Source organism: Notolepis coatsorum, assembly GCF_963971535.1.
Source record: "Notolepis coatsorum genome assembly, chromosome: 17".
Taxonomy (NCBI): Eukaryota; Metazoa; Chordata; class Actinopteri; order Aulopiformes; family Paralepididae; genus Notolepis; species Notolepis coatsorum.
Window position 1 is genome coordinate 104,641,061 of NC_140181.1, and position 9,960 is coordinate 104,651,020.

General features: G+C 47.8%; 1 protein-coding gene across 1 annotated transcript; it reads left to right on the top strand.

Annotated features, from left to right (window-relative positions):
• The first annotated feature begins 6,390 nt into the window (after positions 1-6,390).
• mrps25 (mitochondrial ribosomal protein S25) lies at positions 6,391-9,960 on the top strand. The gene is made up of 4 exons (XM_084332794.1): positions 6,391-6,608; positions 7,052-7,158; positions 8,656-8,743; positions 9,618-9,960. Exons 1-4 carry the CDS (start codon positions 6,475-6,477, stop codon positions 9,799-9,801), a joined length of 513 nt encoding a protein of 170 aa, XP_084188920.1. The 5' UTR covers positions 6,391-6,474; the 3' UTR covers positions 9,802-9,960.

Sequence of the window (9,960 nt, forward strand, 5' to 3'; positions counted from 1 at the left end):
GTAGAGCATGGCTTGGTCTACACAGCCAGAGTTAAAGAATGTAGGTCAGCTAGTTGTCGATTCCATTCTCTCTCGTTTTAAGATTCAATATTTGCATTTTAAATCAGTCAGAGTCACAGTTCAGTTCTAACTAAATTGTCCACAATTAGAATTACAAAGATCCCTCTCAATTGAGAGGCTCTAATTATAGATGATATGTATATTACACAGCTTGGTCTGGCTCAGATAAATAAAGTTTGAAAGTTTAAATTATGAAAATGAGCCTTAAAGATTATGCTAATAGTAGTAGCCATACTATGCCACCCAGTTAAACTGAGAGAAAGATTTATTTCTAATTTAAAATGTGTGCTTTTTTCTGGGTAGTGTCTCTAGAGATTATGTGTAGTTGGAGAATTGGATTATTTCTGGATTAGGAGATGTTTGTATTATGGTTATTATGTCACAAGTGTTAACTGTGCAATCGCCACGTCCACTTTTCCCTTTACGACAATCAATGGACCTATCTCAAACCCGCCCTCTTTTCTCGATCCTCCAATCACAACCGACTTGGACGAGGGAAGCGACAGTTGTGATTGGAGGATCAAGAAAAGAGGGCGGGGTTTGAGACTGGTCAATCACAGTATATCTTTTTCTCCGGTCGCATTTATTGGTGTCGGTTTCATATTAAATTTAGCGTTTTTTTTTTTTTTATATATATCTGCTTTTTGTGTTTGTATATTTATCAGTGTCACTTGTCCTCAGAGGAATTGGGACAAATTTAAAGATTTTGTTTCAAGAAAAGTTCGTTATGTTTAGCTTGTGCTACTGTTTTTGCACTTGTGTTGGTATTTGCATTCTGTTATAAGTGACATTAATCAGCTTTTGTAGTGTCGTTCCACTGCAGTCATGCTGACTAAAACTTTCAGTTTTTTTAAACTTTAAATCCGATTTTTGTTGTGAACAAATTAGCGTGTCCCATCCCATACAAAGTGTACTTAAAGTACGTATTGGGCAGGGTTCCCCTGAGAAAGGAGGAACCAGCCCCAAATGTACCAATGTCTTGAATACTATGTGGAAATAGTATTATTGTTCAACAACAGTCAGCAACAACGTGAATGATAATAGGGATGTAAAAGAAGTCAACAATTATTCTGTTCCCCTGAAAATAAATGTAAATTGTAATATCTGGGGTTCAAAACCCTAGAAAAGACTGTTTCTAAAATGGACCTTTGTATATGTAATTTATTTCATTCAATCGAGTTCATATTCGCTTTTAAGCGGCGTTTTATAATCATGTCTCCGTTTGCCCGGAGCGTTATTGTTATTATTTTTTTTATAGTGCATTGCTGTGCATGACATTGTTTAAATGCATTTTATTAAATGCTGTATGCAAAATGTAGATTTTAAATGTTGTGGCTTTAAAATACTAACCATAAGCAGTTGCCATACTAGGGAATATCTTTTTTTTCTTCTGCTTTTTGGACTGAGTATCATATGGTTCCAAGTTTTAAGTGTACATTTTGCGTAAAATGTATTTCTTCAAACCTTGTGATTTAGTCCTACGACATTAAATTTATTGCTGAAGTTTGTTACAGTGCTATATTTTCTACCTCATACTAATGACGATTGCAAAAATGTATTTCATGTATCAGCATTCCATTCTCTGGGGCGTGCATCTTTAAAGCCACAGAAAGTCATGACAGAAATAAACAACTGTTCATGTATTGATATGTGACTTTGTTGTCTTTGGGATGCGTGAGGTAACACTGAAAGTATACTGATTGATTGATTGATTGATTGATATTTAAAATGTTTGTGTCTTACAGAGATGTATGACCAGCCCATATGGGCTTACAAGACACATAAACAATAAGTATATAGTATACTTTTTTCTTTTTATCTTTTTCCCCCTCCTTTTTCCTCCGTTTTTCTCCCATCCCAATGTTAGTTGTTATGCCAATTCCCAATCCCCTTCCTGGTCGCTGCGCACTCTACCCCCTACAGTCGGTCTGGGAGAGTGGAGGCTATCACGTGCTTCTTCCGACACATGTGTAGCCAATCAACCGCTTCTTTTCACCTGGCAGCGCGGACTCTCACTGAGAGGGTGTAACGTGTGGAAGGATCACACTACCCCCCTTAGATCCTTTCCTCGCTGAGCAGGCGCCCCGACCGAACTGTAGGAGTCGCTGTTTACAATCCCCACCCACCAGCTTTCCCACCCCTAACACTGCCAATTGTGTTAGTATGAATGACCAGCCAAGCTGGTAGCAACGCCGAGAGCTGGGCTCGAACACAAGTATATAGTATACTTAACAATAAGTATATAGACCAAGATGGCCACAAAAAAATAAAACAACAAGCTGTAAACAATGTACTTCAAAGAAACAAGAGGAATTCATATAAAATGATATAGGATATAATGTGTTTTGTCTCAAGTGCCATGCTTTCTCCAAAAATCCTGCAAAACTGAAAATCTCTCACCACTGTCATTTTTTCTTAAATCTATTATGCTGGTTTTTATTGTTTCTTTCGTATGTATTCTATTGTGTATTTTATTGACTGCTGTAGGTCGAGGGGGCGAGACCCAAGAATTTAGCTCTTTTTGTCTGTGAATGTGACGAGATGCAACAATAAAACTGAATCTGAACAAAACACACAAAGGCTCATGGGGTTACGAGTCTCTCCACGAGCACCCGCAAACCACGGCACATAGCCCCCACCCAACAGGTTAGCTGTCTGGAGCACCCGAAGTGTCCGACACAGAGTCCCGGAGGTGCCGGGGGATCCTGTGTGGTCGGCAGGTCAGTCAGTCCGGGGGCTCATTGGGTCACAAGGGGGGCCTGAGGCCAGGCCTCTGTGTCGGCCTTGCTGGCAGTCTGGGTCAAGGGTTGGTAGAGGTGGGGGGGGGGGGGGTGGTGTCACGTCACCACCCGGTTCCGCCTGACCATCCTGACCCTATATACACAACATCTGACACACTCTCAAGCCACAGTACATGGCCACTGGCACATACAGTTAGGGGACGATCCCTTTTTCCGCTCAAGGCTGTACACCCACCCCCGGTCTCCCACTGCAGAGACAGTCCCCCGGCATCGGTGAGAGCCTGTCGAGTCGGCTTGTGCACCTCTCTGCACCGATAGGGCGATAAAGGCCTAAACCCGGTTCTAACTCCGGCGGGGACCCGAACACCAGGTCCACGGTCCAACATGAGGGCTGCTGCAGGAGTGTTCTGTAGGACCACAGGGAGGTGCACCGCGCTGTCTGGAGACTGGGGGTAACCATGACGTGGACCACTCTGCTGCCCGTCACTCTGGGGGTCTGCAGCAGAATGGTCCACGTCCTATCTACCCCCAGTCTCCGACAGACCCCTGGGCCTTGAAGTTCCGACCCCTGGTCGCTGTGCAACTCTCCTGTAACTCCAACAAACCCAGCAGAACAACATCTCATGGACCAGGCGGTGGTGGTGGTGGTGCCCTGTGCGATCCGACCGGCCGGAGATGCAGTCGATCACGATCCCAGTGATCCACCATCAGGGGGTCATCAGGATCCCGTAGTCGTGGGTTATTATTAACCACCCGGTTAGGAACCGACGGTCTGATCCCCACCCCACTTTGCTATGGGTATGGAAACTTTGACCGTTTTCACCAGCCTTGCATGTTCACAGAGAGTACCATGCACCTCTGCTAGGTCTGCTGTCGCCCCCACCCACCACGCATTGCCAACAAGATTTACATGCGCCGACTAGACGGTGCCACAGCAAGATGTTAATTCATCTTTCATTAGACACGAGGGCCTTCAGTTTCCTCTCCCCGGCACTATAAGTGTGATTTAACATGCCCTTGGAACTTTGCAATTCCGCTGCCGCCTGTTAGGGAGTATTTCATTCACGGTTTTTGCTGCCCTGGCTGTCGGGCGCCTGGTAGTGCTAAATCCAGATTGAAATCCTCTGCCATTGGAAAGAGGAGATTTGGCCTGTTCCATAGATGTGTGACTTGGCCATAATAAGGTAATTTATAGGCCTGATATTCTATATTCTATATTCATATTTCAAATTGCATGTGTCCGGATGGCAAAATTCAGTACCGTATCTCCAAAAACCCCTGTAAATCATCTGCCCTTTATTCCTTTGCTTAGATTTTTTTGTACACGTGATCTCAAGAAGGTGCTGAATGAGCTTAGTGGCCATTTTTCATGTCTGGTCAATGTTAGCATGATTAGAGAGGAGACCCCCCCCCCCCCCCCCCGGGCTGGAGGAGGTAGAGTGGAGAGACCCCCCCGGGCTGGAGGAGGTAGAGTGGAGACCCCCCCCCCCCCCCCCCCCCCAGGCTGGAGGAGGTAGAGTGGAGACCCCCCCCCCTGGGCTGGAGGAGGTAGAGAGGAGACCCCCCCCCCCCCCCCCGGGCTGGAGGAGGTAGAGAGGAGACCCCCCCCCCCCGGGCTGGAGGAGGTAGAGAGGAGACCCCCCCCCCCCCCCCGGGCTGGAGGAGGTAGAGAGGAGACCCCCCCCCGGGCTGGAGGAGGTAGAGAGGAGACCCCCCCCCCCCCCCCCCGGGCTGGAGGAGGTAGAGAGGAGACCCCCCCCCCCCCCGGGCTGGAGGAGGTAGAGTGGAGACCCCCCCCCCCCCGGGCTGGAGGAGGTAGAGTGGAGACCCCCCCCCCCCGGGCTGGAGGAGGTAGAGAGGAGACCCCCCCCCCCCCCCGGGCTGGAGGAGGTAGAGAGGAGACCCCCCCCCCCCCCCCCCCCCCCCGGGCTGGATGAGGTAGAGAGGAGACCCCCCCCCCCCCCGGGCTGGAGGAGGTAGAGAGGAGACCCCCCCCCCCCCCCGGGCTGGAGGAGGTAGAGAGGAGACCCCCCCCCCCCCCCCCCCCCCCCCCCCCCGGGCTGGATGAGGTAGAGTGGAGACCCCCCCGCCCCCCCCGGGCTGGAGGAGGTAGAGTGGAGACCCCCCCCCCCCCCCCCCGGGCTGGAGGAGGTAGAGTGGAGACCCCCCCCCCCCCCCCCGGGCTGGAGGAGGTAGAGAGGAGACCCCCCCCCCCCCCCCCCCCGGGCTGGAGGAGGTAGAGTGGAGACCCCCCCCCCCGGGCTGGAGGAGGTAGAGTGGAGACCCCCCCCCCCCCCCGGGGCTGGAGGAGGTAGAGTGGAGACCCCCCCCCCCCCCGGGCTGGAGGAGGTAGAGAGGAGACCCCCCCCCCCCCCCCCCGGGCTGGATGAGGTAGAGTGGAGACCCCCCCCCCCCGGGCTGGATGAGGTAGAGTGGAGACCCCCCCCTGGGCTGGAGGAGGTAGAGTGGAGACCCCCCCCCCCCCCCCCCCGGGCTGGAGGAGGTAGAGAGGAGACCCCCCCCCCCCCCCGGGCTGGAGGAGGTAGAGAGGAGACCCCCCCCCCCCCCCCGGGCTGGAGGAGGTAGAGAGGAGACCCCCCCCCCCCCCCCCCCCCCCGGGCTGGAGGAGGTAGAGTGGAGACCCCCCCCCCCCCCCCCCGGGCTGGAGGAGGTAGAGTGGAGACCCCCCCCCCCCCCCGGGCTGGAGGAGGTAGAGAGGAGACCCCCCCCCCCCCCCCCGGGCTGGAGGAGGTAGAGTGGAGACCCCCCCCCCCCCCGGGCTGGAGGAGGTAGAGAGGAGACCCCCCCCCCCGGGCTGGAGGAGGTAGAGAGGAGACCCCCCCCCCCCCGGGCTGGATGAGGTAGAGTGGGGACCCCCCGGGCTGGAAGACCCTCTGTGGGGGCGGCAGGAACCCCTCTCAGCTGACGGTGATGTAGGGATGATGGCGACCAGGCACGGACCCCCCCCCCCGGTCCTCATTGGCTGTGGCTGTGGAGGGTCAACCCATCATCTACACTCACAGCACACACATCCACACATGTACACACACTCACTTTAAACACACTCACCTTATCACCCACTTTACTCACTTTAACACACTTTATATTTAGTAGTAAAGAGATTTGCACTACAATGCATACCTCATTGCACCTTACCCTAAGTTTGTACCTCATCCCATGTCTGCATTGTACCTCACTGTTACTCTTTTTACTCTGTATTGTATATTGTATATATATATATATATATGTATATATTGACTGAACACTTTATTTGACGTACTTTTGACTTTTTCTATTTTATACTTTTTTTTATCTATTACTGTATGAAGCAGACTCCCAGGGGCTCATATGAGGGCAAAGCCTGTAGACATTTTCAGTAGTTCATTAAAACAAATGTGGGGGGAAAAGTAAAACATACCAAACAAATTGTTATTCAACATTAACAACATTTAAGTGAAAAGGATATAGATACTTAAAATCTATTGAAACTATATTTAGTTTAAGAGTACTTTAAGAGTAAAAAATAAAAAGGGGAACTACAAGTACCATAATACCTTGGAAAATGCGTCATCAAAACGAGCCCAATGCTGTCGCCAGCTTGTCTGTGCTGTCTATATAAACATAGTCCAAATGTTATCGTGTAGCTACTAGCTAGCTACATAAAGACTTCAAAATGCCTATGAAAGGAAGGTTTCCAATCAGACGAACCCTGGAATATCTCCAGAAAGGGGATATCGTTTTTAAAAACAGAGTGAAGATTATGTCAGTAAATTACAACGTGCGTGGAGAGCTCAGCGATGGAGCAAGGTCAGTGTTAGCTACTGTAAGCTAGCCAGTTTGATATCATCTGCAAAGATATTTTGAATGGGTGTGTGGGTCGATTTGTTATATACTGTTTATAATAATGAAGTCAGTCAACAACAGGCTAAACTGTTACCTTTGTCTAATGTACAGTTTCTACGTCAAATGTATATACTCTTTTCTGGACTCTTTGTATCACAAACCGTACTGTATTAGCAAATCTGGTATGTCATAAATGTATAGATGTAGCAGTACTGTCTATCTGTATGTCATATGTTATGATGAATTGAAAATGGGGGACCCTGATGTAAACAAGACGAAAGTCTTTCTCTGGTCTGCATCCCTTAACAATTGTATGTATTGAGCTGTACTGTACTGTACCCATTCTGCAATGTTAATAACGTTTTCATTCATTCATAATGCCGCATCTCTCCCTCTCTGGTTTGCAGGAAGTTTGTGTTCTTCAATATTCCGCAAATCCAGTACAAAAACCCATGGGTTCAAGTAGTGATGTTCAAGAACATGACACCATCACCGTTCCTCAAGTTCTACCTGGGTGAGTAACTAATGTGTATGATCTAGGGATGCCATAACATGTTTATGTGAGCTCTGTCTTACACCCAAAGGAGGTTCTGACCCAGAATTAAAAACTAATTTGGGTTTTATTATATCCCCCAGTGATATCACCGGTCAGAGATTTCTCTCGTTTCTAGCTTTAGGAAAGATTGGGGTATGTTCCCAAATACTGTACTGGTCCTGGGGCACAGGAAGAACATGTGTGGATTCTTAAAATGAGTGGCATTCCCCTTTAACAAAAAGTCCTTGTCAGGGTTAATCATTTGTTTACTTAGCAATGCATGCACATTAAGCAAAACGACCTGTATAAAGTTCAAATTGCACATTTTACAATCAGACAAATATTGACCATAACATTTTTATTGGAATGAAAACGACTTTATATTTCTCATATCGACACATGGCAACCATTGTCTCTTCCGTTGCGATGTACAAAACAATGGGTGCTATGTTACAGGCAGCCATGCTTTTTAGAGGCCATATCGACCAATACTCAGTCACGGTCCCTGCGATCCACGGACACTGGTCAGCTCTCCATCCCCCGAACCAGACTGCGGACGTTCGGGGACAGAGCTTTCAGTGTGGCAGCTCCCACCCTCTGGAACTCCCTTCCCGCAGAACTCCGCAACGCCCCAACTCTGGACTCATTAAAAAAAAACGGCTCAAAAAACCCCCTCTTCAACTTGGCCTTTAACCCCTAATTTCTCACTTTGTATGTTGCGTCTGTCCACTATGTTTGTTACTTTTGTTATTCTCCCCCCTATGTAAAGCGACCTTGGGTCTTTTGAAAGGCGCTATATAAAATGAAGCTATTATTATTATTATTATTATTATTATTATTATTATTATTATTATTATTATTATTATTATTATTATTATTATTATTATTATTATTATTATTATCAATACACATTGTCTGGCGATACATCAGTGCGTTCCTTGTTTTTTTTTTTTTTTTTTATCCACTTTTTCTCCCATTTTTCTATATTTTTCTCCCATCCCAATTACGTATCATCCAATTCAACCCTCCCCTGTCACAAACGCTGTTTCTTGCCTCCCACAAGCCGGCTGCAATGTGGACTAAGTCATACATAGCACAAGTCCCCTCCGGTACTTGAGGTAACAGCAGTCGCATCTTTTCACCTGCGCAGCTCGATCTCTCAGTGGTGAGGAGTAACGCGTGGGAGGCTCACGCTTCCCCCGACACTTCCTGATTCCACTGGCAGGAAGCAGGCGCACCAACCGACCTGTAGGAGTCGCTGTCCACAACGCCCGATCCCCACCCATCAGTTTCCCACCCCCTAATACGGCCAATGTGTATTAGTACGGACGACCAGCTAAACTGAAAGCAAATGTGGAGCGCTGGGCTCGAACAGGCGAGCCCAGCGTCTCCAGATTTTGTGGCGAGCGCCTTGCCCACTACGCCACGTAGCCGCCCTCAGTGCGTTCCTTGTTTTGAGCCTCTCTTCTCCTGCAGATGACGGAGAGCAGGTGCTGATGGACGTGGAGGGGAAGGACCATAAACTAATCGCACAACATGTCAAGAAACTTCTTGGAAAATCAGAGTAAGATCTTTTTTTCTTTTGCACTGCATTTTATTTTTGCACCGGACTGTATAAGTCCTTGTATATCTTCCTGTACATTTTACTGTATATTTTAGAATGTATATACATATGAGAATGTATATCTTTGACTGTGTATTCTTATTTTTTTACTACCTAAATGTTTATTGTGAGCGATCTGTGGTGCTGAATTTCCCTCTGGATTAATAAAGTACTTCTATTCTATATATTCAGGATTTGTCCGTCATTGCTTCGCCATGAGCATACTGTGCAAGCATGGTGCTTGTCTGGTTCAGTGTAACTGAATGTATATGATTTAATTTGTATTGCTCTCTGATGGCAATATGGCAAAAATCCTATCATATATAAATGTTACACTTGATGTGAATAATTACAATGAACAGTCCTTTTCTTAATTCAAATGAAATAGTTCATCCCTATGAGAGCTCCCTATAGACCGCAACACTTCCGCTATTCTGAAATCATGGGAGAGTGGGAGCTGAAAACAAATGAATGTGGATGAGACCCTTGACATTAAGTGGTTGTAGCTACAGCTGTGGGGGGGGCTGGAGACATGATCCAATAGCCCTTTAATACGCCCGAGTCTCCTGAACACGGAGAGACCAATCCCAAGGCTATTGGATCATGTCTCCAGCACCCCCACAGCCGTAGCTACAACCACTTAATGTCAAGGCTCTCATCCACATTCATTAATTTCCTCCCCCCGTCCTCTCCTCCATGAGCTCAATGTAACGTGGAAGTGCTGTGGCCTATTCCTATATTAGACCTATTCTCCTGTGACTAGTTCATACATCCTATTCCTGGATCAGTGAAGTGACGTGCTGATCGCTCTACTTCTCCCTTCCTGCCTCATCAGAGAAGTCCTACAGGCGGAGGCCAAAAGGGAAGCTGCCAATCCTGCCAACTTTGGTCCAAAGAAGTACTGTGAGAAGGAGTGCATCTGTGAGGTCGAGGGCCAGGTGCCGTGCCCCAGCACCACGCCGCTGCCCAAGGAGATGACGGGCAAATACCGCGCCCAGCTGGCAGCCGCACAGGACTGAGAGGAGAGACGATGACTGGAATTATCATGTTGTAAAATATATTTCATTGGATATAGTGTATGTATGCTTTTTTTATCTTAATATAATTGAATTTGAGCGTCAGTTCCTTCTTTCTTTTTTTTTGACTACTGTAAGTGCATAAAGGGTGTTTCTGCTGAA

Bases quoted from the DNA above. Each gene is read 5' to 3' on its own strand.
- mrps25 (XM_084332794.1), top strand. From the start codon at position 6,475: ATGCCTATGAAAGGAAGGTTTCCAATCAGACGAACCCTGGAATATCTC. The intron at 7,159-8,655 runs GTGAGTAACTAA...CTTCTCCTGCAG, and splicing joins GTTCCTCAAGTTCTACCTGG to ATGACGGAGAGCAGGTGCTG. The intron at 8,744-9,617 runs GTAAGATCTTTT...CTGCCTCATCAG, and splicing joins AAACTTCTTGGAAAATCAGA to AGAAGTCCTACAGGCGGAGG.